The sequence below is a fragment of the Pygocentrus nattereri genome, chromosome 18, assembly GCF_015220715.1.
Source record: "Pygocentrus nattereri isolate fPygNat1 chromosome 18, fPygNat1.pri, whole genome shotgun sequence".
Classification (NCBI taxonomy): Eukaryota; Metazoa; Chordata; class Actinopteri; order Characiformes; family Serrasalmidae; genus Pygocentrus; species Pygocentrus nattereri.
The window spans coordinates 29,047,316-29,072,939 of record NC_051228.1 but is presented as its reverse complement, the minus strand read 5'-3'; the positions used below and the strand labels follow the sequence as shown (position 1 = coordinate 29,072,939).

General features: G+C 40.2%; 1 protein-coding gene across 3 annotated transcripts in view; it reads left to right on the top strand.

Moving 5' to 3' along the window:
- The window catches only part of LOC108427265 (roundabout homolog 1-like), a 295,097-nt gene that overhangs the window by 128,623 nt on the left and 140,850 nt on the right, over positions 1–25,624 (top strand). For all 3 annotated transcript variants that reach the window (XM_017697276.2, XM_017697275.2, XM_017697277.2), the window contains one exon: positions 8,824–9,150. In XM_017697276.2, the coding sequence (XP_017552765.1) occupies positions 8,824–9,150 (327 nt within the window). The remainder of the gene's footprint in view (positions 1–8,823; positions 9,151–25,624) is intronic.

Here is a 25,624-nt window from a genome sequence, read left to right as displayed (position 1 = left end):
TGTTCTTGATTTTTCTCCTGCTGGTCTGAAGTTTTGTGTCCGACTCAAGTCACCATCTCTGGTAGAGATATAGTAACTCTCTTAATCCCAAAGTACACTGCACAACTACTGTAGCACCACGAAATCAGAATACAGGCTCAATACTTTGTAAGTCCTTGAGCCTACCTCCTTGGTTCATTTGTTTGAGTGAGTGTGATTATGTGAGTGTGGGAGAGAGAGACCTCCATATTTCAGGCTTCAATTGAGCAGAGTGCTGTATTCCTGTGCTTGTGTGCGTGAGTCAATGGTGGGATTAAACTGACTGGAAACTGTTGCCTATTGATTTGTTCCTCCCTCCACTGAGCTGTTCCCATCACCCTGACTATACATAGCCCATCACACAGCCACATATTTCACAAATTAACGTGCTACAGTCAATAATGGTTTTGTATTGTTGGATAAACAGTGACATGGAAAGCACTCACAATAGCACAGATTACGCTTTCCCTTTTAACAAGTGCTAATTCGGCTGCCTACGTGTGTTCTGTATCATTGAAAGGAAACACAGATAAATGGAGGCAATGGAAGAACAGCAGGATTGCAGTTATGTCTCTCATGTCATGTAGCATGCATACACACACTGGTTTGTTTTTATACATTGTCAGGATGTGGGGTCATGCATATGTCCCATTAAGGATATCAAATAAATACCTGTATGTATTAATAATATGTCACACATGCATGAGTAATCTTAAACCTGACCCTAAATTTAACCTCAGTAGTCAAAAAAGTGGTTTTGACATTAGCTTCATATAATGAAACATGTATTTTTGGTAAAAATATGAAGTTGTGACCATTTTGCTGCTTCTAAACAGTAGGTTACCCCTGTTTTTATGCTTTCCTTACATATTCTGGACATTTGTGCTCTGAAAATGTTTGAAAACACACACGCACACACACACACACACACACACACACACACATACACACACACACACACACAGCTTCTATAGAGGAGGTCTCGTAGTTGCAGCCCCTATTTAGCATTACCCCATTCTTAGCAGATATTGCATTCATACTTCCTCTTTCGTGGTCAGTTGGTTTCCTTTGCTCTGGTCAGCCACATTAAAGCCCAGCATGTCTCAGTCTCCTGCCCCCAGCACTGTTAACCCTATTTAATGTAACATGTCATTGGCAATACACATACTCTTCGTTAGTGACCCCCCCGCACACACACTTTTTTAAAGTCTTCCCCCACACTGTGCATTTCCACGTTAGCCATAGTAAAGTGGATCAACATGTGGAACTGAAGCCTTCTGTGTGGCACTGTTGCCTATTATTGTATAAAAGAAGCACCATGCTGCCTTTTGTTGTAGGATGAACTGAGTGAGCACACATGCAGATCTGTTTAAATCAATAAGGGCTTATTGTTGATTTGTATAATAAGAATAACAATAAAAGGCAACTATTTGATGTTTACTCACTGAAAATAGAAGTTCAGGATGCAAATACAATAGAAATTTACACATTTTGGGTTTGTTAGATCATATTCTTTACATATCAGGATAAATGTGACCAAAGCATTGATACATTACATATACTGGAAAACTTGATGTTGTTTGTAACTGTGGCATGCGCCCGTCCCCCTGACCCCGATGACAGCCGCAAGAGCCGACAGAGAGCTCGTTCCTCTGACTCAGTCACCACCCCCACTCTCCAGCCTGGCCACGTGAGGCAAATTAAAGAGGCCTTGCTTTGGGCCCCGCCTTCCAGCTAGCTCTCACTGCAGTCATCAAGGCGCATCGAACGCAGTCATCTAAAATGATTTGATGATACAAATGATGATAGTTATTCACCCCCAGTTCATATATGGTAAGGTGCAAAAACATCTTGCATTCATTGTTTTTGTGATGTCACAAAAACCAACATGTTTACCTACAATCAACCAATTCAGCCCACAGTTTATATTTTACTTCCCCTTCAACTTAGGAAGAATGTTTTGGCCTGGGTTGCTTTAATTGAGGCATAAATACAAGGCAGCTAATCAGAACTCAACCCATTTACATATGGCAGCCTTAATGGTTGAAAATAGTCTGGCAAAAATGAATTATGATTGTTTTACCACATAAATTTCATAAAAAGAGCTCAGGAAAAAAGTGTGGTCCTTTGGTAGCCACATTCTGCCTTAAAGAGTTAAAGCAGGTACAAAAAAGCAACTGCAAATGGGAGCAATTACCGGACAGTAATCTTTCCCCTTCTTTTTCTCACTCTTCCACCATCATCTGGATCCAGTATTTCTGCTCAAATTCCTTTCACATTGCACAACATTTTCTGTTCAAATGTGGATTTACCCGCTGTCTCACACTCTCTCTTAGTCTCTTGCTTCAAAGTGTATTCATCCAGCTTTTAAATGTACCTACAACCTTTAAACATGTCTATGATCACAGCAGTAAAACTGATGGATTCAGGCTGCCCCATTCTGCCTCATTTGCATTATGATCGTGCCATCAGTGAGTCAAAACGTCTGTGTCTTCTTTCCTTATGACCTTATTCCAGTTATACACCATCTAAACTTCATGTCCAGTGACACGGTGTTAACAGCTGCCTGAGCTTGTTTCCAGCAGTCTTCAATTTCGCTATGACGTCTGCATCTAATGCACTTTCACCATGTAAGTGGATGATTTATAATCTGATTGGCGCTGGGCACCACACATGGGCCTGAAACATCTTGCAGTGCTCCATGGCCTTGTGTGACACAATTTTAGGCATTAATCCCCCAGTGTAAGCTGTTCTTAAATAAGTGGAGGCTTTACTCCAGTTTGGTCATATAAAAACTGAATGTGTCCATCAGTTTGGTGACCAAATAAAATGTATACTTTCCCCCATTATCCAAAATGTAGTCGATCAGGAAAGTAAGTTTGCTTCCTTAGTTTTGCGCTGGAGTTATGAGGCAAATTTTCTGACAAAAGCATATAGCTAGTATTAGCATCAGGATTAGGTGAGTGAAGGACAACCAAAATAGCTAGACTGATCGTGACAAAGATGAAAAGACGTGGACACGGGCCGCGGTCAGTCGCTTGGTCTTCATCCACCTCCAGAGTTGTGTCTGTAGAAACAGTGGTGAGAAAAGCTACGTGTGATGGCAGTGGGCGACACAATTCAATACTGTGAATAGAGAGACCATACATTTTTAAGCTTGTTTACGCAAAAAGACCAGTTATACCATCATGAGTGTTTGCTAGTCGAGTATGTGGTTACACAATATTCTGTTGTAGCCTTATAATTCACTTTGCATTAGCTTTTGTTTACATGTTTACATGGTTTTTCATGCTTGGGTTTGCATACAATGTTAGCATCAAACCAACAGTGGTGAATGTAGCTCTGTAGATTTAACACAGATAATTAAAGGTCATAACAGACCTTAAATATTCTTTTCTTTGGATGTTAATGTGGAGGTTGACGTCTAAAGTAGGGATTTAAACTTAAAGCCTGTTTCTGAATATTATTGAAGCCTGTTAGCTTTGCTATATGCCCAGCTTACTCTGGTGAGGACTGTTTGCCCACAGAGATTCTGTTAACATCAATGATCAGTCACTATTACAGACCTTTAATGTAGGCAGTATGAAACATTACACTAGCTTTCAGTGTTTCCCACAGGATTTCGTGAGACTATGGTGGGTGGACCTTGATTGGACCCTAAAGGCATCAATCTGGTTCACTTTGACAGCAAAATTAAGGTGTTAGATATATAAAGAAGTTTGTGCTCTAAACAATTTTGTCCTTTAGTAATTAAATCATAAACACACTGCTTATATGGATATGAATAGTGATAGTCATATAACCAGAGTTTAACAGTTCACAAATGATCAAAACAAAAAACAACTAGAGCATTACAGCCAAGAAATCAGAAGGGATTACCTGTGTTCAAGTGGTTTATTTTATTAGAAAAATATAAAGTACTAAATTGAGAATATACAGAATGATATACAGACAATTTTAATCATTCAGTTTTAGCCAAAAATAGGCCTATTTTGACTGCGTTTCTCATTTGATAGCGCATAGTACAAATCTATAGAAGTCCATATTTGCCTTTACTCGCACTGTCACACTGTTTTAAAGTGTTTAAATGTTTGTATACGGAACGGCCAAGGTGAGGGTGAAAGTATGAAGGCAGGATGAGTGGCCGTGGTTAAACAAGAGGCACTGTATGATATACTGTTATCTATAAAAAAGATCATCATGCTGTAGAGCAACTGTCTTGATTCTTGAATTGTGTCTGTACATCGGTTCATTCTGACCTTTGTCTGTTTGAATAAGGGGAAAATTGTGTGGATCTGATTTTCACTTGAAAGGAGGCAGAATAATTTAAATGTAGCAGTTCAAAACTTCCGTACACCCCATTGAGTCTAATAGCTGACAAAACACTGAGTGACCTAATTATGGGTGAAGCTTGCAGGCTATGCATACATTCACAGTTCTACTGAAAGATAGTAATGGATTGTAACACACATTTACACACACACGGGACCGGGCAGCAGAGTCGGCAGTTGGCTGGATAGTGATGGATGATGCACAGTAGTGGGATCCAGAGGCTGGGTGTGTGCGTGGAGCTCGGCCCATGTGGGCCGCCATACCCACTACCACTCCAGTGTCATAATTAATCTTCAGAGATGAGCCCACGAAAAAAAAAGTGCTACCCTCTGCAGCTTTTCCACCACTTACTTCGCAGAATACAAATGTGTAATTCCGCAAAAGAATGGCCCCTTGCTCCACCGCATGATAGATATTTTTGAAAAAGGAAATAATTTAGCAAGGACGGGGGAGCAGATAGCAGAACACGGTAGGACTTCAAAGGCGAACTTTAATAAAACATACGGTGTGTGTTGGATTTTTTTTATATATCACTGTTCTCTCACTTTGGAAACGCAGAGCTATTCCCTCAAAGTCCAACATGCTGTGGAGAGCGGAGGCCATTGCGCCGTTGCCCTGCCAACGGCAGGATCAAAGGCTTTAATGGAGGCTCTTCGCAAATGGGGGCTGATTAACGGGACGGGCCCAGGCGCCATCATGCCTTGTTCTGGAGAAAACAGCCCAGCTAACTCCCGCCTGAGGAAAATAGAAGGCCAGCTCTGTAGCTACGAGGAAAAACCAGCCCTTACATTATAATATAAGAAAAGTATAATAATAATAATAATAATAATAATAATATAAGATTTCACAGAGTCAACTACGCTTTACATAGCAGAACTAAAACAACAACTGAAGTGCTAATCTGCTTGGGTGGGGTTAGTTTTACATGAGGTAGGTAATGTAATTATTACCAGAGTTTCTCAGTGATTTTAATCCTGTCTGAATGTGCCATGTCAGCAGTTTTTATAGACCACATGCTCCTGTGTCAGTAAAGATTCTGGCATTTTTACCTACTATAAAATGAACTACTGGATGAATTCCAGTGTCAGTGAATATTACTGATCCTTTGGAAAAGCAGTTTTCACGATTGATTTTATGCAGCAGTATTGACTGTTGAACTACTGTTGAATTCCCACTGATTAGCAAGCACTTAAGTCCAGGTTGGGGTAAAACAAACTGTGATTAAAGTAAATGCTGGGGTATGTTTTCTGCAGATGAACATGGCCACTTCTATCTCTATAATTTTTCTGTTCCTGTGAGAATTACTCATAAAAAATACAGGCCTCCAGTGAACTTTACCCCATAGTCCCATATAAAACTAATCCCATCCAAAAAGTGCTGAAGAAATACAGCGCTGACAGACATGAACATGGATAATCTTAATGCTTATCTAGTGATTACTATAAATGACTCTGTAACAATGTGTTATGAATCATCTTGTGGAGTTAATGCTGCTATAGCACTCTGTGATTTCAGGACCTCTTATATTTATATTATTTTTTATTATTCTATTTCTGTTTTTATGATTAGTGTTTAGTGTTTTTAAGTCTATTTAAATTCACACTTTTCCTGTTTGCCGTCTATTTAATGTTATTATTACACCATGGGGTCTGAGAGTAATGCAATTTCAGTACATTGTATGTCCTGTACATATTTTAGTATTGACAATAAAGCTGACTTGACTTGGCTTGACTTGATAAACAAACACATTCCAAAAATGTTCCAAATCATGGGCCGGATTCAGAGAAGCTTTAAGAAAAACTTCAGATGGTATTTTAAACAAACACTAAGAAATTAGAATAGTAAGAATGTTATTAAATGCAGTTCTCAAAAAATGTAAGAAGCTCTCAAGTATTCTCTGAAGATAATCTTAATTATTTCCTTAAGTAAATCTTCATGGTTTTCTTATGTAGGCTATGTTGCATTTTACAGCTTCCTTTAAATGGCTCATGAATTTGTATTAACTGTTATTTCAGTTATTTAGTTTAATCCGCTCAGAGGAGCAAAATGGAGGAAAAACATCAACCCAGGCACTTAAAAAATCTTAGCAAACAATATGTAGAGGTAATAGTGGAAGAAACAGCCAACAGAAAAATCCTTATTGGAAAATGTGATAACTGTGGGGTGATGATGAGAACGGAAAGGAGCAGCAGATGCGCCCGTTTGCACACTTGTCTTACCACCTAAGACAAGTGTGAGGCTATACATTTATGAGCATAATGTTATAAGAATACCACTTGTTCTTTTAATTTATTCTTAAGAAAATAGTTAAATCGTTCAAAAACCACATTTAACAAACTGTTCTGGTTTTCATGGTCTATTTTGGTAAGGTTTCCAGCTTTATGATGTAAATTCCATGTGTAGCAGTGTAGTAGTATTTTGTATTTGCTACTTATTCAGAGAATTCAGAGGATTCAGTGATATTCAGGGGGAAAATGTATGGAGGACAAAATGTACAGACTTTGAAACATTCTTGTGCCACAGAAGCTGTTTTTGAGGACGTCATTCATTTTTTTCCCATAGGGAGTAACCACTTTGACCTGGACCTATTATATGAGCAGGCCGCTGACTACAGAATGACATCACAACTTCAGAGATCTATGAAAATGATACGTTGTACAGCTCGAGTGTGGTTATGAGCTTGCTGAATAGATTAGACACATCTTTAGAGTTTATGTAGTTAAGAAAGCAGCAGAGAGATTTGAAAGTTCCTTACTAGATTTTTTTTTTTATTTTGTCCAAGAGCACCACTGACTTTACAGTCTTTTGTCCAGTAGAAAGGTGATAGGTACACCATGAGTTCAGGGAATTATATGCTATGAAAGTAATGCAGCTTGGATTACCTCAGTCCCCAGATGCCGAGAGATGTTTATGTTTTCAGTGATTGGCTTAAGACAAAAGGAATATCCTCTTAAACCTCTCCACACAACGCTCTCCGCCGTGGTCTCGGCTAATCGCTTTACATTGTTCTTGGCTCCGAGAGAGGCGTCTCTGGGGCCTTCGAATGTCAGATTCATGACTGAAGTTAATTAAGATGTTTGACACAATTGCGTACGATAAAATAAAGATTTCCATTGAAAATACGACTAAATTTAATTAAAGGGGAAAGGGATGAGCTCTGCACATTTTTGTACTTTGCGAGGCTTATCACGCATGAGTGAAATGGCAGGGTCTGCATGGGTGGCGTTAAAGTGAGACTGCACAGTGACTGTCAGAATGAATATGCGACCAAGAGTGTGTGTGTGAGTGAGAGAGAGAGAGAGAGAGAGAGAGAGAGAGAGAGAGAGAGAGAGAGAGAGAGAGGTAACTTAATTAATCTAATCTTAAACTGTGAGGAGGCGATGGGTTTGAGTTGACATGATTAATTTAGCGGCTCCTCCAAGCACCTCTGGGCTGCTTCAGTGAAAGAGCGTGTCACAAACATGCTCCCTCAGCAGGCTGGGGAGGGGTTGGAAGCTCCCCCATAGTGGGAGGCTGGGTAAATGAGTTTTTGAGACCTGCTGCCAATTAGGCGCTGCTTTTTGATAGCGCTGCTCGTCTGGCTGTGCGCTGAGTGACAGACATTACTGGTCTCTGTCCTTTTTTCATTTTCTTTCTTTGAGACTTGTCAGAAGTAAGATACAAAGGACACATAGTCATCTGTATCTCTGTGTATCTCTAATGTCTGGACTCTTACAATAACATTGTGAATATAAAAAACAGCATACTGTTATGGTCAATTAGTGCTGATTGATGTATTATGTAATAGTATGTGGGGATAAATCATTTTTAAGTTGCATGTTTACAGTGTATTGTAATAAAAATTATAAAGTTTATTCGGACACACCTTAATAGTCTTAATTAGCATCTAAGGTTAGGTTTAGGATTGGGTTAGTCAAAGGATTGGGGTTAATCAAATAAATCTATTAAGCAGTATATATATAAAAATAACTGAGTATGTGGTAAAAGTGAATTGCTTTAATAAAATATAAGTGTTTAGGGAGTTAAAATTTACTTTCCATTTACTATTTCACTTCCCAGTTCATACAGTCAGTGAAAGAATAATAACCTGCAACCAATTTAAATTCATCATGGCTGTGATGTCACAGCCCATTTACACATTAACCTTTAACTATCCATTTAGCATCAGCCCACAGTCCCATTAATGCTGATTTGTGTCAGTGTTATTACTGCAAACAGTCGACAGTGAATGTTGGAGTTAATAGATTTTTAGTGAGTGGAAGACAAGGTGAACATCTTCAAAGCAAACAGTTCAAATAAACTGTACAAATAAACAGCAGAAGTATTTCCTCACTCAGTTTAGTATGACATACAACCCAGAAAAACAACGTGATTTTCAGTGCGAGCAGCTAGCCGTCAGCGGGTCTACCGTAGATTGTAGTAGTGTCATTCCAAAGGCTCTTACTCATATCTGTCCATCCTTCTGATTTCCAGGATCACGTCTTCGTCAGGAGGACTACCCCCCTCGGATTGTGGAGCACCCCTCAGACCTGATCGTGTCGAAAGGCGAGCCTGCCACCTTGAACTGTAAGGCGGAGGGGCGGCCGTCCCCCACCGTGGAGTGGTATAAGGACGGCGAGCGTGTGGAGACGGACAGGGACAATCCTCGCTCACACCGAATGCTCCTGCCCAGTGGCTCCCTCTTCTTCCTGCGCATCGTACACGGCCGCCGCAGCAAACCTGATGATGGCAGCTACGTGTGTGTAGCCAGGAACTACCTGGGAGAGGCGGTCAGCCACAATGCCTCACTGGAAGTAGCCAGTAAGTGTAGCTCTTGGTTTCTGGTTTGTGTCCTTGTCGTCCACTGCTAAAACACTGGTTCGAGTTGAGAGGTTCCAGGATTCACCACATCTTTTTAGAGGGAGGTTTCTGAAGTACTGTTTACGAACATGTCACATAGGCAGCTGTTGTAGAAACCACCCACAAGCTTGTGTAACCACTTTGATTTGTGATTTCGTAAGTGGAGCATACATTAGCATAACATATAACAGACTGACGTCTGACTAGCTCAAGGCAGAGAATGGCCATGAACTATTTTTACCATGCCTAGGAACTTTTGCTTTGAGGCATAAAAGGAGCGTCAGAGCCCGCTGTAGTTCTGGGGTCATAGTTGTCCGAAAGGCAAATGCGTACTTTTAAAACAACACATTCTGGCGCTAACGAGACACATCAGTTGGAGACGACATGTTTTGTGTTATTTTGAACACAATGTGTTGAAATATGTCTATACCCAGTTATTGATAACATATTTTTGGTTGCTTTTAACACAGAATGTGTTAAATCAGAAAACAAAATGACAAAAATAGTGTTAAAATGGTTAGTGTGTTGTTATCTAATATGTTTTAAGAGTGCAGGTTTAGAGACTTATTTAAGAGACGTCATTTCAGTGAACGCTTAGAGCTGAGAAGCAAACAATTTATTATGGTTACTGGCAAAGCAAGCAATTCCAAAAGATGGAAAAATGGACCATCCAAGATGTGCATGAGTTGTTGACTTGAAATGTAAAAGAAAAAATTGAGACATTTAGGTAAACTGGGGTTTCAGTACACTGCAGAACAGTGATGCTGGTAGTAGGAGAAATGAGCAAGCAACTGGTAGGTTGTGAGCTCAAATCCCAGGTCTGACTAAGTTTACCTGGATGTGCCCTTTGCCAAGGCACGTAACCCCCCTCTGCCCAGGGCTGGTGATTCAGTGGTGATCCCAGACTGGGCATAATCAGGCGATTCCACTTGTAGGGTCAATAAAGTACATGACATAACATAATGGGTATGTTTCCCATTCCATATTACCTGAACTTCAACTTTGTCTGTACAAACATGACACATCTCTCAGCTGTGACATACAGGAGGCTTAATCAATCAGTTAAAGCCATTGCTTAGTGCAAATGTCCTTTCTATCAATTCTAGCAAACCCTGGGGTCAGCCAAGGTACTGTATTCCCCCTATTCTCTATAGCAGGGGTGCATAACTCCAGTCCTGGAGAGTCAGCCCAGTTTTGGAGCACTTTTAATCAAACACACCCATTAAACCTGGCAGTTATCAGAGGAGTTGTATCAGGTGTGTTTGAGCAGGTAAATCACCAAACTGTGCTGGAAACTGGCCCTCCAAAACTGGAGTTGCACCCCTGCAGTACAGCCTCAATTCTCAACATGTAGCGGTGCTAGTAGGAAGACAAGCGTCATTCACTGAGTGTTGGCTGGATATCCATTTTATGTCCATGTCTAGCTAGCTTTTAAAAACACTTCAGACTGGTCCCTCAACATGCATATTAATCCCAGATAGTGTAATTCTTATACTCATGTGCAGCTCTATTAGCTGCACCTTCCCCAAAACTGAAATAACAGTGCTCGTTTGAGCATCCTCGCTGTTTGGGGTCAGCATGATTCCTCCGTCTATTAGCTTACGCTTTAAAGGCCTGAGATTAAGCCTTGTTTCAACAAGCAGCGGGTGCATTACTTAGCTGGTGGAGAGAAGCATAAGGGTATTATAGGGGCTTATCCACTGCTACCAACGTGAACCACTCCAAACCTTGACACTCGCTACCTGACCCTCCACTACAGGTGATCCTCTAATGTGCCTTTTTTTTAAACTAATGTTTCACCTAATCCCTGGGGGGCTGATTTATGACTTTTTGTGTCTTTTATTTCATTCTCTATGGCTGTGCATGCAAAAGAGTAACACAAAACAACAATAAGGAACAATAGGGAATTAAAAAAAATATTTTTGGGAGAGTTTTGAAAGGCTATGAAGCGTTATTTATTAAATTACCTGCAATCCTATGATTTGGCTAATCCATTTTCTACACTAGCTGTATGACTCATAATAACTTCACATGCGAGTTTTTCAGAAAGCTGGCAACATTTAATTCGATTAAGTGAATACATTAGACTATTGTACGAGGATTTGTAAGCTTTCTCTTAGGCTGCTTTTGAGATGAACACAAATTTCTGTGTGGTTGTCTTGAATCCACCAACTCAGGGAGTCTTTCATCCTGCTGGAAAAACAAAATTGACTAAAACTCTTCCCCAGCCATGTAATAACAAACATGAGCACTAAAGCTTCTCCACCCTGAGGATGTCTGATAAGGCTGCTGTTTTCCACTGACATGCTTTATTAAAGGGGAATATTTTGCCCTAGTGCTCTTTCTGGCTCGCACACACTCGGACTGTCCCACACGCTGCCTCACTGGGAGCCAGCATCTTTTGCCTCCAAGGCCAAGTAAGGAATGTGTTTCTCATCAAAAAAGCAAATTTACTGGAACCGGGTCTTAAAAGAAACGTACGCAGATCTAATTAGAGATTGATGCGGCTGTTTGATCCTCGACTAGTCAGGTGACCTGTTATAGAATGACATGAACTGGCCCCTTTTTATCCACAGCAAAGTCACTTAAACTGACCTTACTTCTCTCTTCACCTCTCTAAATGCCTCTAGCTTTCTTATCACCTAATTATTTTACATGTGTTTTTAGCTGCCACTTGTATGCTAATGGACATATTTATGTTGGAACTCATTTGGGACAGATTTCTGGGATGTACCTTGTAGGGCTATATATAGATAACTTGTTTGTTGTTATTGCAGTATTAGCATATGCAATAATATCATATAAAAACTCCATATGTAGTGTAATCGCAATATATATTTTGTCCATGTTCTGCAGCTGTAGTTCTCTGAAATACCTTTAAATTCGAAAATCTCTACCACAGTCGGACACCTGTCCCATCTGATATATGCCACCCTCTCCCCCTTACCCCCCTCTATTTCTGTTATTACATGCCCCCCACCTCCACACTAAACCCACTGAGGAGAATTTGCCCTTTCTCCAAATCCTCAGCCAAGTTCCAGAGATAATCAATGTTTACTTGCCAGACTATTTGCCTTTCATTAACTTTATTACATGGACCGTCCCGTCCCCCAATATAGCCAGCGCTCGCTGTGTGGTCTTCCTCTCAGTCTTGGGGAAAAAGTGACGGCTCTCTAGAAAGGTTTGTTTTCTCTCTGCATATCTCTCCGTGCCTCCCTTCCTCTCCCTCTCTTCTTTCCCCCTCCCCAAATGTCTTGATGTTATTAATTGTATCCTGGATCATACAGGTTACACTTCGATTAAATTTAGGGTCAGCACAGCCGTCTCTTCACAACACTGTGACAAGGAGAGCCAAAAGCTAAGAAGATCCATTTTAGTTAGTAGTAAGTAATTTAGTTAGTTAGTAAGTAGTCTCATCAGAATGCTGTGGCAAGTTAAAGCTGAAAAAAACCATTTTAATTAGCTAGCTAGTTACCTCAGAACACTGTGACAAGGAGAGAACCAAAAGTTGTTCCATTAGCTAGCTGGATAGCTAGTTTTTCAATAAAGTAGTCTCCTTAGAATGTTGTGACAAAGAGAATAAGACGAATGAAACCTAAGATTCATTCTAGTTAGCTAGCTAGCTTGCTTTTGTTAACAAAGCAGTTTCTGAATGCTGGGGGACAGAACCAGAAGCTAAAAGGATTACAGGAAACAACTAGCTAGCCAAAATGGAATTCAGTGTGTTTATAGTTTAATAACTTTCCTGCTGAAAAAAAATAGCCCAGACCAGAATATATTCCATACTAGTCTAAGCCGGTCTGGTTTATGCTAGTTTAAAGCCGGTCTGGCACTGGGTGACCAGCATACCAGCATCCAGAACACAACATATCACTGCTATCGGGAGAAAACCTTGTATCTCCATTTTTGTTTTTCAGTTTTTGACATATGAAAATCCCTGTTGCCCTTTAGATTGTATGTAAATTTCACAAAGAATGGACCAAAAGAAATGGTCTAAAATTACTTGGAAAAAAGTTTGGTTCAGTTGACTAACATTAAAAGTAACATAGGTTCATGCCTTCTCCTGTAAAGTTAGGAATTTTGGAGGTTCTGACAACAGCAATATGCCGGTTTTGCTGGTGATCAGTCTATTCATGTCCACTGCTGCTGACCAACACACGAGCATCCAAAGCAACCTGTTCTGGCTATGTTTTTTTTTTCTAGAAGGGTTTGTACGTCACAGCCCACCTGTTGTGAAATTTGTGGCTGTGAATGCAACAGCTGAATGTGTTGTGATGTTTGTGAGTGGATGTGTTAGGATGTTTTGTGTGAGCTATGAGTGTTAGTATGTTTTTGTGTATTTAGGAGCTGTGAGGATTTAACTGTTGCCCATTTGCAGGTTTGGATAACCATGTTGTTTTGTCACTAGCAGGTGTGGATGTGGATTTTTTTCTGCTGACTGTGTCCAATGTAAGGTCAGGGCGCCACTGTTGTCTGGTAGTCACGCTTTCCCTAGAATGGCTAGAGACACCCAGTGTTCTAAGAATACATAGAATGCCAGCTGGGTTTTTGCCAGCACAGCAGGTGCAAGCAGGTATTAGCAGAGGCCAAAAGTCAAAAGTCAGGCGAGAATGGACAATGGGGCATGTGGACACTTTTTCTGTCCCATGAAATGGGGGGCTGCACTGTGTATTATTTGTTAATTGCTATCTTTTAGCTATTGCAGTACTCATAAGCATCACAATTATTGTTTTTATTGTGATCATCCTGTTGTGAACAACCTCAGATGCTCCATATGGGTATTATGTGGGTGTTTGGATGAATCAAGGAATTCAAGGAAGGCTTTTAAAATGTTATAGGGCATATCGTAAGTGCTGTATTAAGTATTATGATCATAATATGGAACTGTGTCCACTTTGTGCAGCCCTAATATAATACCATCATCTGTCTTTCACTAAGTGGAATCCAACAGCAGCTGCTTTGGAGGGAGAGAGAAGAGTGGAAAGTAAACTGACAGTGCAGGGAGTCTGTGAGATAAGAAAAAAAGAGGTCCAAGCACTGAAAAGTCTGTCAGGGTGACTGCATGTTTTCATCTATCACTCCATTATCTGTTCTTCATTTCTCCACTCGCCATGGCAGCGAGCAGCAGCAGCCCTCAGATATCACCGGCACGAACGCGCCTCACACTCGTCCACTTTCAGGTTGAATGCAGGGTCAGTTGCCTGGCTGATTGATGGAGCACTCAGTCATGTAGTGAAGGAACAGACCCCTCTCTGTCCTGAGCCTGAGGAGGGGGCCCTTGGGCAGTGCTCTGATTGCAGCTACTCACACATTTGACCAGAGACTTGCTGATTGGATTGCACAACTTAACCTCTTGAAGTCGCAGTTATCACCAGCATGGAATTTCAGATGGGTTATTTCTTCCTTGTAGCTCAATGAAGTGGAGAACGTCTGCCTAAAGTGCAGATTGTAAACTGTCAATCAACATAACATTTGTGTTTGTAAGTAGAAGATAAAATATTTTATTGGGACATGAATGTGATAAAAAGTTTAAGTACAAAGTAAAGACTGCAGAGTGTAAAGCATTGTTTAATAAGTCCCTGTTAACTACTTGAATGCCGTTATGAATAAATTAATGTATGTATTTCTTAATGCATATATGCCACATATTACTACATAGCGTGTTTATTATGTTCTGTAAATTTAATTTATAGCAAATTATCAACAACTCCTCTAGACTTCTTAGGGTTAATAGTGGTCATCTGTGGCCAGGCTGGGTTAGTTGCCATTTTGCTCTTGTCTACAGAGCATAGAGGATTTCAGTGTGTCTGCCTGATGCCCTGTACTGGCCCTGACCCCCGCAGTGGCGCCTGTAGAGCCATTTTCACACCTCTTCAAGAAATCCTGTATTGGCCCTCCACAGAATGTGCTTATTTGACTGGCCACATCCTGACAACTCTTTGATGCATTTTCATGCCTCTTTTTGAGGTATTATTATTTAAATTCCCACTCACATTCTCTTACTTTGATTTGCTAAGTGAAAATAAATGTACACACTTCTGTACATTTTAATATACAATACTGTTTATTTGCTGAATTTAACAAATTGGGGAAAAAATAAAACATTAAATGCAGCCTATGCAAAAGTTATGGCACATTTTAGATTTTAGATTTTTTCTCATAGGTTAAACTATATTTAGTAAATATATAGTATTTAGTATATTATATTTAGTATTTTTTGCAGAAGACATATTTATGTCATTTAGAAAATCAATAAAAAGTGTAATTTGACCAGTCATCTCTTGCCACATTGTAGAATGCATGATGTCCTGTTTGATGTAAATTATCCAAAAATATTTCAGGTGCTTTAACTGCCATGCCCTAACATGAAACACCTTCCCATATCCATGGGTTTGCACAATGCTATCTCCTAGTGTAAGCTTCCATCTCTGTCACTTACAACTGTCCTCATAAAATCCGCTCACACTGCCCTATTCTTTCCAAGCAAAACTCTTTTTAATATGAGTTTAGGAGAAGCCCTGCTTTATCCTTTGTGAATCGATTTGCTTGCGTGTTAAACCCCTCGCCGATATTAGCAGGAGCTTTAGAGCCTTAGAGCACGAAGAGATTCCAGAGTATTCCTTAAGAGCACTCATTCCTAAAGTAGTGGCTCCATATGTAGGTAATCCCTTTCTGACTGTACAGGAGTGTGCTGTCTGTCTCCATCGGAGAAGCTCTGGATGTTCTTGTGTTTTCCCGAGGAGCGCAGCTGTGTAATAAACCCAGGGATAAACCAGGCTCTCTGGCTGATTCGAGCTCCACCTGGACACAGGCTCAGGGACAGGCCAAGAGACTCAGGATTAAGACTGTTTGGACACGTTGGATGGAGAGAGTGCCCGAGAGAGCTAATGGTGAAAAGTTTGAGCCCATAAGCTGCTGCTCTTTCTTTCCACCTCTTGGCCATAATGGCCATCCATTCGTTTTAGCGCCGTGAATAAGCTTCAAGAATGTCCCACATGTCCTTGAAGATGAAACCCAGCGAGGGAGAACAACCAGAACGCTTAAGAGTCATTAAGATTCATCTCCAGCCTCCTGATGGAAAGAAAAAAGCCCCTATTCTCCTTTGTTGAGATTCCTAAGAGGGAGTTAAAAGAGAAACGTTCTTTCGATGGAGATATGGACTCAAGCGCATCTACTAATCAAACTCACTAATGGAAGCTTAGTTGTTTGGTGGGGGATGGCTTATGTATGTGAATGTGTAAGTGCACCCCCAAACTCTCAAGGGGGTTCCATACCTTCTGCATCCTCTTGAAGACAGCACCACATCATAAGAATGAAATAGTTCTCCAGCAGCGAAGCAGCAGTGGGGAAGGGCTTACATTGATATGTATTTATGCAGAAAACACATATGATTGTGTCACGTAGCAACGATGGAAAAGAGACAGAGCGCTGAGAGTGAAGGATAGACCTGAAGAGCATGGGGAGAGATGGAGAGATGGTGACGAATGGGAGAGAAGCAGACAAGGTGAGAAGGGGGGGGGGGGGGTAGAAGAGAGGAGGATTGGAAAGAGAAAATGAGGAGGCGAGAGAGAGACAGAGAAAGAAGAGAGGGAGAGAGAAAAAGGGTAAATTGAAGGAGCACAAAAGAGAAAGGAATGAGAAAATAATGGGGACAAGAGAGAAAATGAGAGAGAGAAAAAGAAAAGAAAATCAAGGCATGAAAAGGAGGAAAGAAGATGAGGGGGTAAGAAAGAATGAGGGAGAAAGAAAGAGTGAGCAAGGGAAATAAATCAGGAAAACAAAGGAAGAGGCAATACGAGGGAGAGAAAAAAGAAGCGAGGGAGGGAGTGAGAGAGAACAAGAGAGAGTGAGAGGAGAGAGAGAATGTAAGAGAGACAAATGAGAAACTGCAGGTGCAGTAAAAAGAAAGAGCATGAAAGAGGGAGAAGAAGAAAGTGAAGGACCGAGAGAGTATGAGAGACAGCAGAAAAGAGGGTTAAGGTGAGAGAGAGAAGAGAAGGTGATGGAGTCAGAAAAAGAGAATGAGAAATAATGAGTTAGAGAGAAAGAATGGAAAGAAAGAGTAAGAAAAGGTAGGAAGTGGGAGCATGAGAGGAAGTGACGAGGGAGCAGGAGACACGAGAGAGAAGAGGGGAGAGAGAATAAGAGAGAAGAGAAGGTGAGAGAGCAGTAAGAAGAGAGCATAAAAGAGAGAACAGAGAGAGAGAGCATGAGAAATAGAGTGGAAAGCAAAGTGAGGGAGCAAGAGATGGAACAAGAGAAAAGAGGAAGCTGGAGAGCATGAGAGAAAGTGAGGGAGCAAAAGAGGGAGAGAGAGATAAAAACCAGGAGAGGAGAGGAAGAGAGTGCATGAGATAGAGATAAAGAGACTGAAGCAGAGCCACTGGTACCTGTCCTTCAGCATGATTGGGGCTGAAAGCATCAGTGGATATGAGCAGGGGGGAGACTGCTGTAGGATGACCGATGGTGCGGGCAGCAGAGCTTGAAGCATGGCCAAGAGCAGGAACAAGAGCAGGAGTTCACAGTGACACGCTGTGGGATCCGCTCCTCGGGGAGAGAGGGGCTGAAAAGAGAGAGAAATATAACGTGGTTCTCATCCAATAAATGTCAGTGGGGACAGTCAGCGTTTTTCAGTGGCCACAGGGCGAGGGCCAAACCCGGGGAAATGAACACATGTCCTATTGACCTTACCCAGTTGATTCAATCACCATCCTCTTTATTGAGGTGAGGGGAAAGTCATGGCCGGCCTGCACTAAAAGTTATTGGACACTGTAGTCCTTCTGAGGCACAATGGACAGGGCAAATAAATGAGTGCGTTCATTAAATGAGGCACATGCTAGAGATAGTGAGGCTAGTGCTCTGGATTAACGTTTAACCGGAACTTATAATGCTGTTCTGTGCTCAGAAACTCATGAGTCACTGTAAACACACACGTAGACAATAATACATCTGCTTCATGTTACTCATCTACTTCATCTCTATTCTGATTATTTTGTTCATTGGACTGCTGGCCCTCTTATTACAGTTATTATAATTAATATGAATTTATAATATCTCAATTAATAATCACAATTTGCATACCTATCCTACATGAGAGGGCACTCATCCTTTAGACATTATCAGGATTTATGGACTTCTACAGTGCTGGACATGACCAAACTTGTTGAGTTTCTGCCTTGTTGGCCTTGCTAGGCTGGCAAAAGCTTCTATGAAGGAAGTTATGCACTGAACCAATCTCTTTATTCCATTCAGTCCTTTTCTCCCTGATGGGTGTGGTGAAAGCAGGGCTTAATGTGGCCTTATCCAGGTTGAGAGAGCTCCTGGTTATGCACAGCTTTTCTGAATGAAACAACAAAATTTTATTAGCCACACATGACAGATGACTGAAGCCTGTAGCAAATCAGATCTTATAAATTTACTGCTTGTTAATCTGCACCAGATTATTAAAATCTTGCCCAAATTCTGTTTATATGATAAAGATGCATATGATAAGATAAAATGACAGCATTCTGCTAAGGTCATTTATGATACGTACTTGTGAGTTATCCCATGCCATTCTTTAGGCATGCACAGATCATGAATTTTTTTTATGGCCAGTACTGATTTCTTTACAGTCAGACTGGCTGATGGCTGATTTTTATTAACCCTTTTTATCTGAGCTCACTCTTAATGGGGCAAATGTCTTTCTATTAGCCAGACTTACACCATGATTTACTCTTTAATGGGCTAAACTGGTATTTAAAAAATATTGCTGCTTTTTTTGCAAGGTTTTTGTTGCTTAATTAAGTAGCAAGTCAAACAAATAAAAAAAGCACTACATTGAAAGTAATAGGCAACTGGCTGTTTAGCATAATGAATCCTGTATGATTATGCTATGATATTTTGGTACAGTTGTAGAATTTAAATGCACCATGAGTGCACCTACCTGATTTGTGTTATTTACATTATAAAATTGCAATACAGATCTGCGAAAATAACAATAAATTGGCCATGTGCCAATTTCATGTTTTGAGCAAAAATGATGCAGATTCCGATTATGTCCCATTCCTCACTGTTCTCCTACTGGTGGCTTGTTAGATGCTATGTTGCAATGACATTTCTAACTTGTCACAGGCTGACTTTAATGGTTGTCAGCCTGGAGAGCAACATGACATGACAAGTATTGTAAGGCAACCATTTTTTAACTCGCAGCCAAATAATTCATTCATAATGTGTGATTTTTGTCATGGCAAGGTCACACGGCATTAATATGGTTAAAAGTAGAACACAGATGTCTGATGTGTGTGTGTTTCTGATTAAAAGATCAAGCTGTGATCCTAGTCTTGTCTTCCTGCTTTCTGCCTTTTTCCAGTAATATCATAAAGTAGATGAGTAGAGTGGAATACAACGGAAAGTGTAGCTCTCAAGGGTCAAACCCACTTTCCGTTTGTCTAATCCATTAAATTAATAGCTTTAGACACTTTAAAGAACCCGTATCATTGAATTTTGAAAGTGAAATTATTTTAATCAGTTCTAGTATTATAAACTATTTAATTATTTTTTGTGATGTCACAGAAACCTATCTATTAATTTTGTAGCAGTTTCACCTGTACATTCATGTTGAAATTATAAGGCATGTTTCAGCCCATATTGCATTCCAGTGCAGGGCAGGGAATCAGAACAATGGTTATTTACATCTATCAGCCATAAAGGCACAGTAGAGACACTGTCTATTTAGGAATAAAAGAGGTCAGGAAATGGTCATGTAAAATAAATTTGGTAGTTAATCCACACAAGTGTCATAAATGTACAACCCCAATTCCAATGAAGTTGGGACGTTGTGTAAAACAGAATACAATGATTTGCAAATCCTTTTCAACCTATATTCAATTGAATACACTACAAAGACAAGATATTTAATGTTCAAACAAATAAACTTTATTGTTTTTTGTAAATATTCACTCATTTTGAATTTGATGCCTGCAACACGTTCCAAAGAAGTTGGGACAGGGGCAACAAAAGACTGGGAAAGTTGAGGAATGCTCAAAAAACACCTGTTTGGAACATTCCACAGGTGAACAGGTTAATTGGAAACAGGTGAGTGTCATGATTGGGTATAAAGGGAGCATCCCTGAAAGGCTCAATCATTCACAAGCAAGGATGGGGCGAGGTTCACCACTTTGTGAACAACTGCGTGAGCAAATAGTCCAACAGTTTAAGAACAACGTTTCTCAACGTTCAATTGCAAGGAATTTAGGGATTTCATCATCTACAGAACATAATATAATCAAAAGATTCAGAGAATCTGGAGAAATCTCTGCAAGAAAGCGGCAAGGCAGAAAACCAACATTGAATGCCTGTGACCTTCGATCCCTCAGTTGGTACTGCATTAAAAACCGACATCATTCTGTAACGGATATTACCACATGGGCTAAGGAACACTTCAGAAAACCACTGTCAGTGAACACAGGTCGTCGCACACATACGTACGAACTCCTATACTAACAGTCCATCAGTATAAAGGCTTACTATGAAATGTTCTAACCGGGTCTCTGCAGCACTCCTGCCTTGGCTCTTCTGACACGGCTGTGTATATTTTTAAGTTGCCTGATTTCTGACAGCATATTTCCTCTCTGAGCTACACGCACACGCTCTAGGGCTACTTTCCTTATGTTTCCCACCATGTGCAGGGCACTGTTTGCTTACATTTGCTTGTATGAGAGTGGACATTTCTGGAACCGCTTCCACATTCCCTCACTCCCCTTCATCATCACAGCCAGAGTGGACGATGTGTTTTTGATCATACAACAGCTGCCACATTATCCATGTGGCTGCAAGGGCCAGGCTGGAGGCCTACAATCAGGAATGTATTAACTTTACTGCAGTTTCCGGACATTTATCAGCATACACTGATAAACACGAAAGAAAGAGAGAGAGTCAGGTAGAAAAATAGAGCACGCAATGAGATGGAGACACATCTTATTTTTGCTTAAATGTGACTGAGATCATTTTTCAGGGCAGTTTGTACACAGCATCAGATTTTTAGCAATAAAACTTTCATATCTGATCTTATACAAGGGCATTAAGTCTGAACGACATATTGCTTATGAATTATTATTGCCTTTGCAATAGTAATATCATAGACAACTGCTATATTCAAATGAGCTTTATTATCAGTCATACTGTTTTGTACTGTGTGCTGTGAGCATCTTTTTCAACCACAGTTCCAGACTAGTGTTTCTATAAGTCTTGAACAATGTCACATTATTCACCAAAGCATTTTTCATGGAATAATTAGCAAGACAATAACAATACTAGTGTTTTGTTATACAGCCCTATTGGCTGTGTGAACCTAGTGTTGTCTAATTGCAGCTAACCTAATGCTAAAATGTCCATCTACATGTCCTTTTAAGGCAAGATGTATTTACACTATTGACAGATATGAGTCACTTACAATAATACAAACCATCAATGCAGAGAGATCAGATTTGAGCAATAAGGATTTTAATGTTAACGTAGCCAGAGAGAACATGTAGCTGGAGTGCTAAGATGCTAAGCTAGCTGGCGCACAGCAGACCCACTGATGGCCATTCCAGCTGTTCCTCTTCATTTGAGATGGTGCACTGTTTGCTTGTGTTGTCTCAGTCTCTGCCTTTATATGCATGCTGAGTGAAACGATTGCCCAGCTACTGCCTATAGCTCGCTAGGAAAGGAAAACCCACAAGTTAATACAGAGCAGGAGGCCTTCTAAAATCATATGGGTAACAGCAGTAGTGGTATGTGTGTGCCTGTATCTGTCTGTCGAGGGTGGTCTTTGTGCCTTTACCTCATTTCTTCTTCTTTGTTTCATCCTACTCTTTAATTAACTTAGCTAGCATGTAGGTATCTTTCTATATCTGGACATTAACCCTTTTGAGCCATACTTTATCACTTCTTTCTTTTTTTTTACAACCCCTTTCATCCCTGCGTGTCTGTGTGTGGCGTGGGGGTGGTGCCCTCATTCCGTCTTCTTTCTTTCACCCTACTGTTTCATTAACTTAGCTAGCGTGGAGGTATCTCATATCGTGACATTAACTCTCTCCATCCATGCTTTGTCAGTTCTTTTTTTTAACAATCCCTTTCCTACCTCATATGCATACTTTACCTGTGGAGAGGAAACTCATTAAGTGTCCTAAAGAGCCAGGATCCCCCCATAATTTTGCTAGTCAATGTGCCTCAGAAGCTTTCATTAGTCAACAGTAGAGTGAAGCATTAGCTTATTAGCTTTATGTAACGCAGCAATGGCCTGGACTGGAACTCGTCCTAATGAAAGCAGTGCATCACACAGCTGGGCATCACTGGGGATGGCGCCTTTGAACGAGTTTGTATGTGTGCACGCATTTCCTCTCGATTCAGTATTCGCTCCTACTTCACCAAGTGATGTGCTGCTTATTAAGCTATTGTATTGAACAAGGCTTAATATGAGCAGCCGATAAAGTCATTAGCAGCAAATGCAAAATGTGGATGGAACAGGAGTCCATGTGCTTTTGTGTGTATGCAGTGGTCACCTTTTCCCAAAACGGAGGGGCTGTGTTATCAGCCACTGAGCACAAAAGAAAGAAGAGAAGGCGTAATGAGCGTTGGAGCTTTCGCTATTCACGCACCCTCCTCCCCAGTTCCCTTCTGAAGATGAATGTGGTGCCATTGTGAATAGTGAGTTATCAGCACTGTGGGGGTTCTTCCACATTAGGGGTAGGGTAGAATGTACATTACAGCATGTGGCAAGATGCCTCTCTCTCTCTCTCTCTCTCTCTCTCTTTCTTTCCGTTTTCCTTTTTTGTAACCTGTGCCTATCTTTGGAGAGTAAATTGCTGACAAGCAGAGAATGGCGAGCCACTGGGGAATGGATAGTGGTGTTGGCAAAAAGAGAAGACCCATGCCTTGCCAATTAAAATCTAATGGGGTAGTGGTTGTATGTGAGTTGGAAGAGTAGCAGAAAGAACAAGAATGGACAGCAGGAGGAGAAAAGCTCGCCTTGATTCAACGTTCCTGCTCAGTGGAGCATGATGCCACAGTGCCAGTATTAGTCCTGTAAACATCTCACCAGCAGACGATGGCTCTATCTCCTCCTCATATCACCCAGTGCAGATAAAGAGTACATATTTCACATTTTTCTTACATTTCATGTTTTCCATTTAAAAGTTTGTGTAGTTCATTTGTACATGACCTCCCTTTATCAACAGTGCTTGCTATTGTGCCTTAAAGGGTCCATATCTTACATTATTCTTGTAATATATATGACATCAGAAATGAAAGAAAAGCGTTTTCTAGGACAGTGACTCTTTCTAAATTACATTAGTTCTGGCTGACTATTGTGCCTCGTTCAGAAAGCAGTCCAGGTTGAAATATGGAGCACACTGTTAGGCTTAGACTGAAATTCTCAGGCACTTTGGAAAAAATTCATTTCTACTCCTTTCAGGCAAAAAGATGCTTTGGAATTCTGTGGTGATCCATTTACTTCCTGACAGCCAGGAACAGCATGGGGTTTAATCATTTTCCTGCAGATCATCCACTCCAATAGCTCATCACTCATCACTTCAGTATGAATGGCCTAACTGCTGTAGAATGAATATTACATGTGTTCACTGCTATGACATCACAAAAATGACGAATACAAAATAGGGGGTGTTTACAGCTTAGATTCTATGTGGACTGTATGTACATGTAAATGTTAACCGTGTTTATATTGTGTCAAGCTCTGGTCAAAAAAGCAAGGAAAATTGAGTTTTCCCATAATACAGGCTCTTTAATAGGGCCGAAAAGCCTGGCTTTGTTACTCCAAGCGGTATGCTTTATTGAATGCACACGTTGGCCTATTCGCTCCCTAGTATGCTACCAAACCCCAGAAGAGTTCCCAAGCCGAAAGTAATGAGAGCAAGGGTGAAAAATCCCTGGAGTGGGCTGGGGCTTCTGGTCTGCGATCCATCACCAGCAAGAGCGTATGCAGCTCTAATTGTTGTGTGTGAGACTCTCTTAATCCTGGCCTGCTTCTGCTGTCACCAGTCCTTATTTATACCCTCATACCTGCCTCCTGTTTTCTATTCCGGCTGTCTTTCCCAGCTCCTCCATCTCCTCCCCCACTTCATCTCTCAGTTGTACACACTCTCTCTCTTTCTCTCTCTCTCTCTCTTTCTCTTTCTCTCCCCTTCCGTCTCTCTCAGTGGAATGTACACTATAGGCTGTCGCGTGGATATAGGATGACAGGCTGGTATGACAAAGAGGAAGTGAGGGAGATTTAGAGTGAAGTAGAGCTGCACAATATACTGTTTGTTATACTTATAGAACTTATAGCAATATCAATGCATTTGCGTAATCCAACAAATAGAAATAATTTTGCTTAAAATCATGGAAACTGTGAAATAGATCACCAGTGTCTTTTTATATATTGCAAAACATACACTGCAAAAAATGATATCTTGTCAAGTGAAATGATCTTAAATCTAGTCGATCTATCTAACATTTCTCATTTTGGGGTGATTGTTCACTTATTATAGGATTTTCTAGCTTATTTTCTGATATGTTTTACTTGTTTTAGGGTCATTTAATTAAATTAAATTATTTAATTATCTCACTTTACTGGCAGATAGTTTTACTGGTTTCAAGCTCATTTCTTAAGACAAGTAAAATGATCTGCCAGCATAGTGAGAAAATTTTACTTGATAAAAGTTCTTCAAACAAGTAAAAAATCTCTAGAAATAAGTTAAATAATCTTAAATTAAGCTTACAACAATCTCAACAGGAGAAACTTTAGATTTCTTAACTAGATTTAAGACAATGTTACTTGACAAGATAGCATTTTTTGCAGTGTACCACATTGCAGTATGTGACTAGTATTTTGTATCATGCAGCAAATAATAAAAGGGGAACTCCACTGACATTTTTTTACATTTGTAGCATAATTATATGTTTAACACATCAACAATATCATTCAGAGCAGTTTGGTGTGAAATGCTTAGTTCTAGTGAAGCTTACCGAGTCAGCATGGTTCACAGTGGTGAGTGGTAGGAACCAGACATCCAGTCTAAATTTCCTAAATTGCTAAATTTTCTTCAGGATCAATAAAGTATCTATCTATCTATCTATCTATCTATCTATCTATCTATCTATCTATCTATCTATCTATCTATCTATCTATCTATCTATCTATCTATCTATCTATCTATCTATCTATCTATCTATCTATCTATCTATCTATCTATCTATCTATCTAACTTTAAGTTCCCTCACAGAAAGTTGATACTTATTAATAGTTTTGTAATCATTTTTTGGTCTAAACATATTATAGGATCAGACCAATCCCCCTTTAATCATGTCTAAATCTGTTGTAGCTGCTGCTACAAAACATCTATGAGGTTTTTGATAGATTTTATCAGTAATTTCAAATGTTTTTGAAACCTTTAACCTTTAATTTGAACAT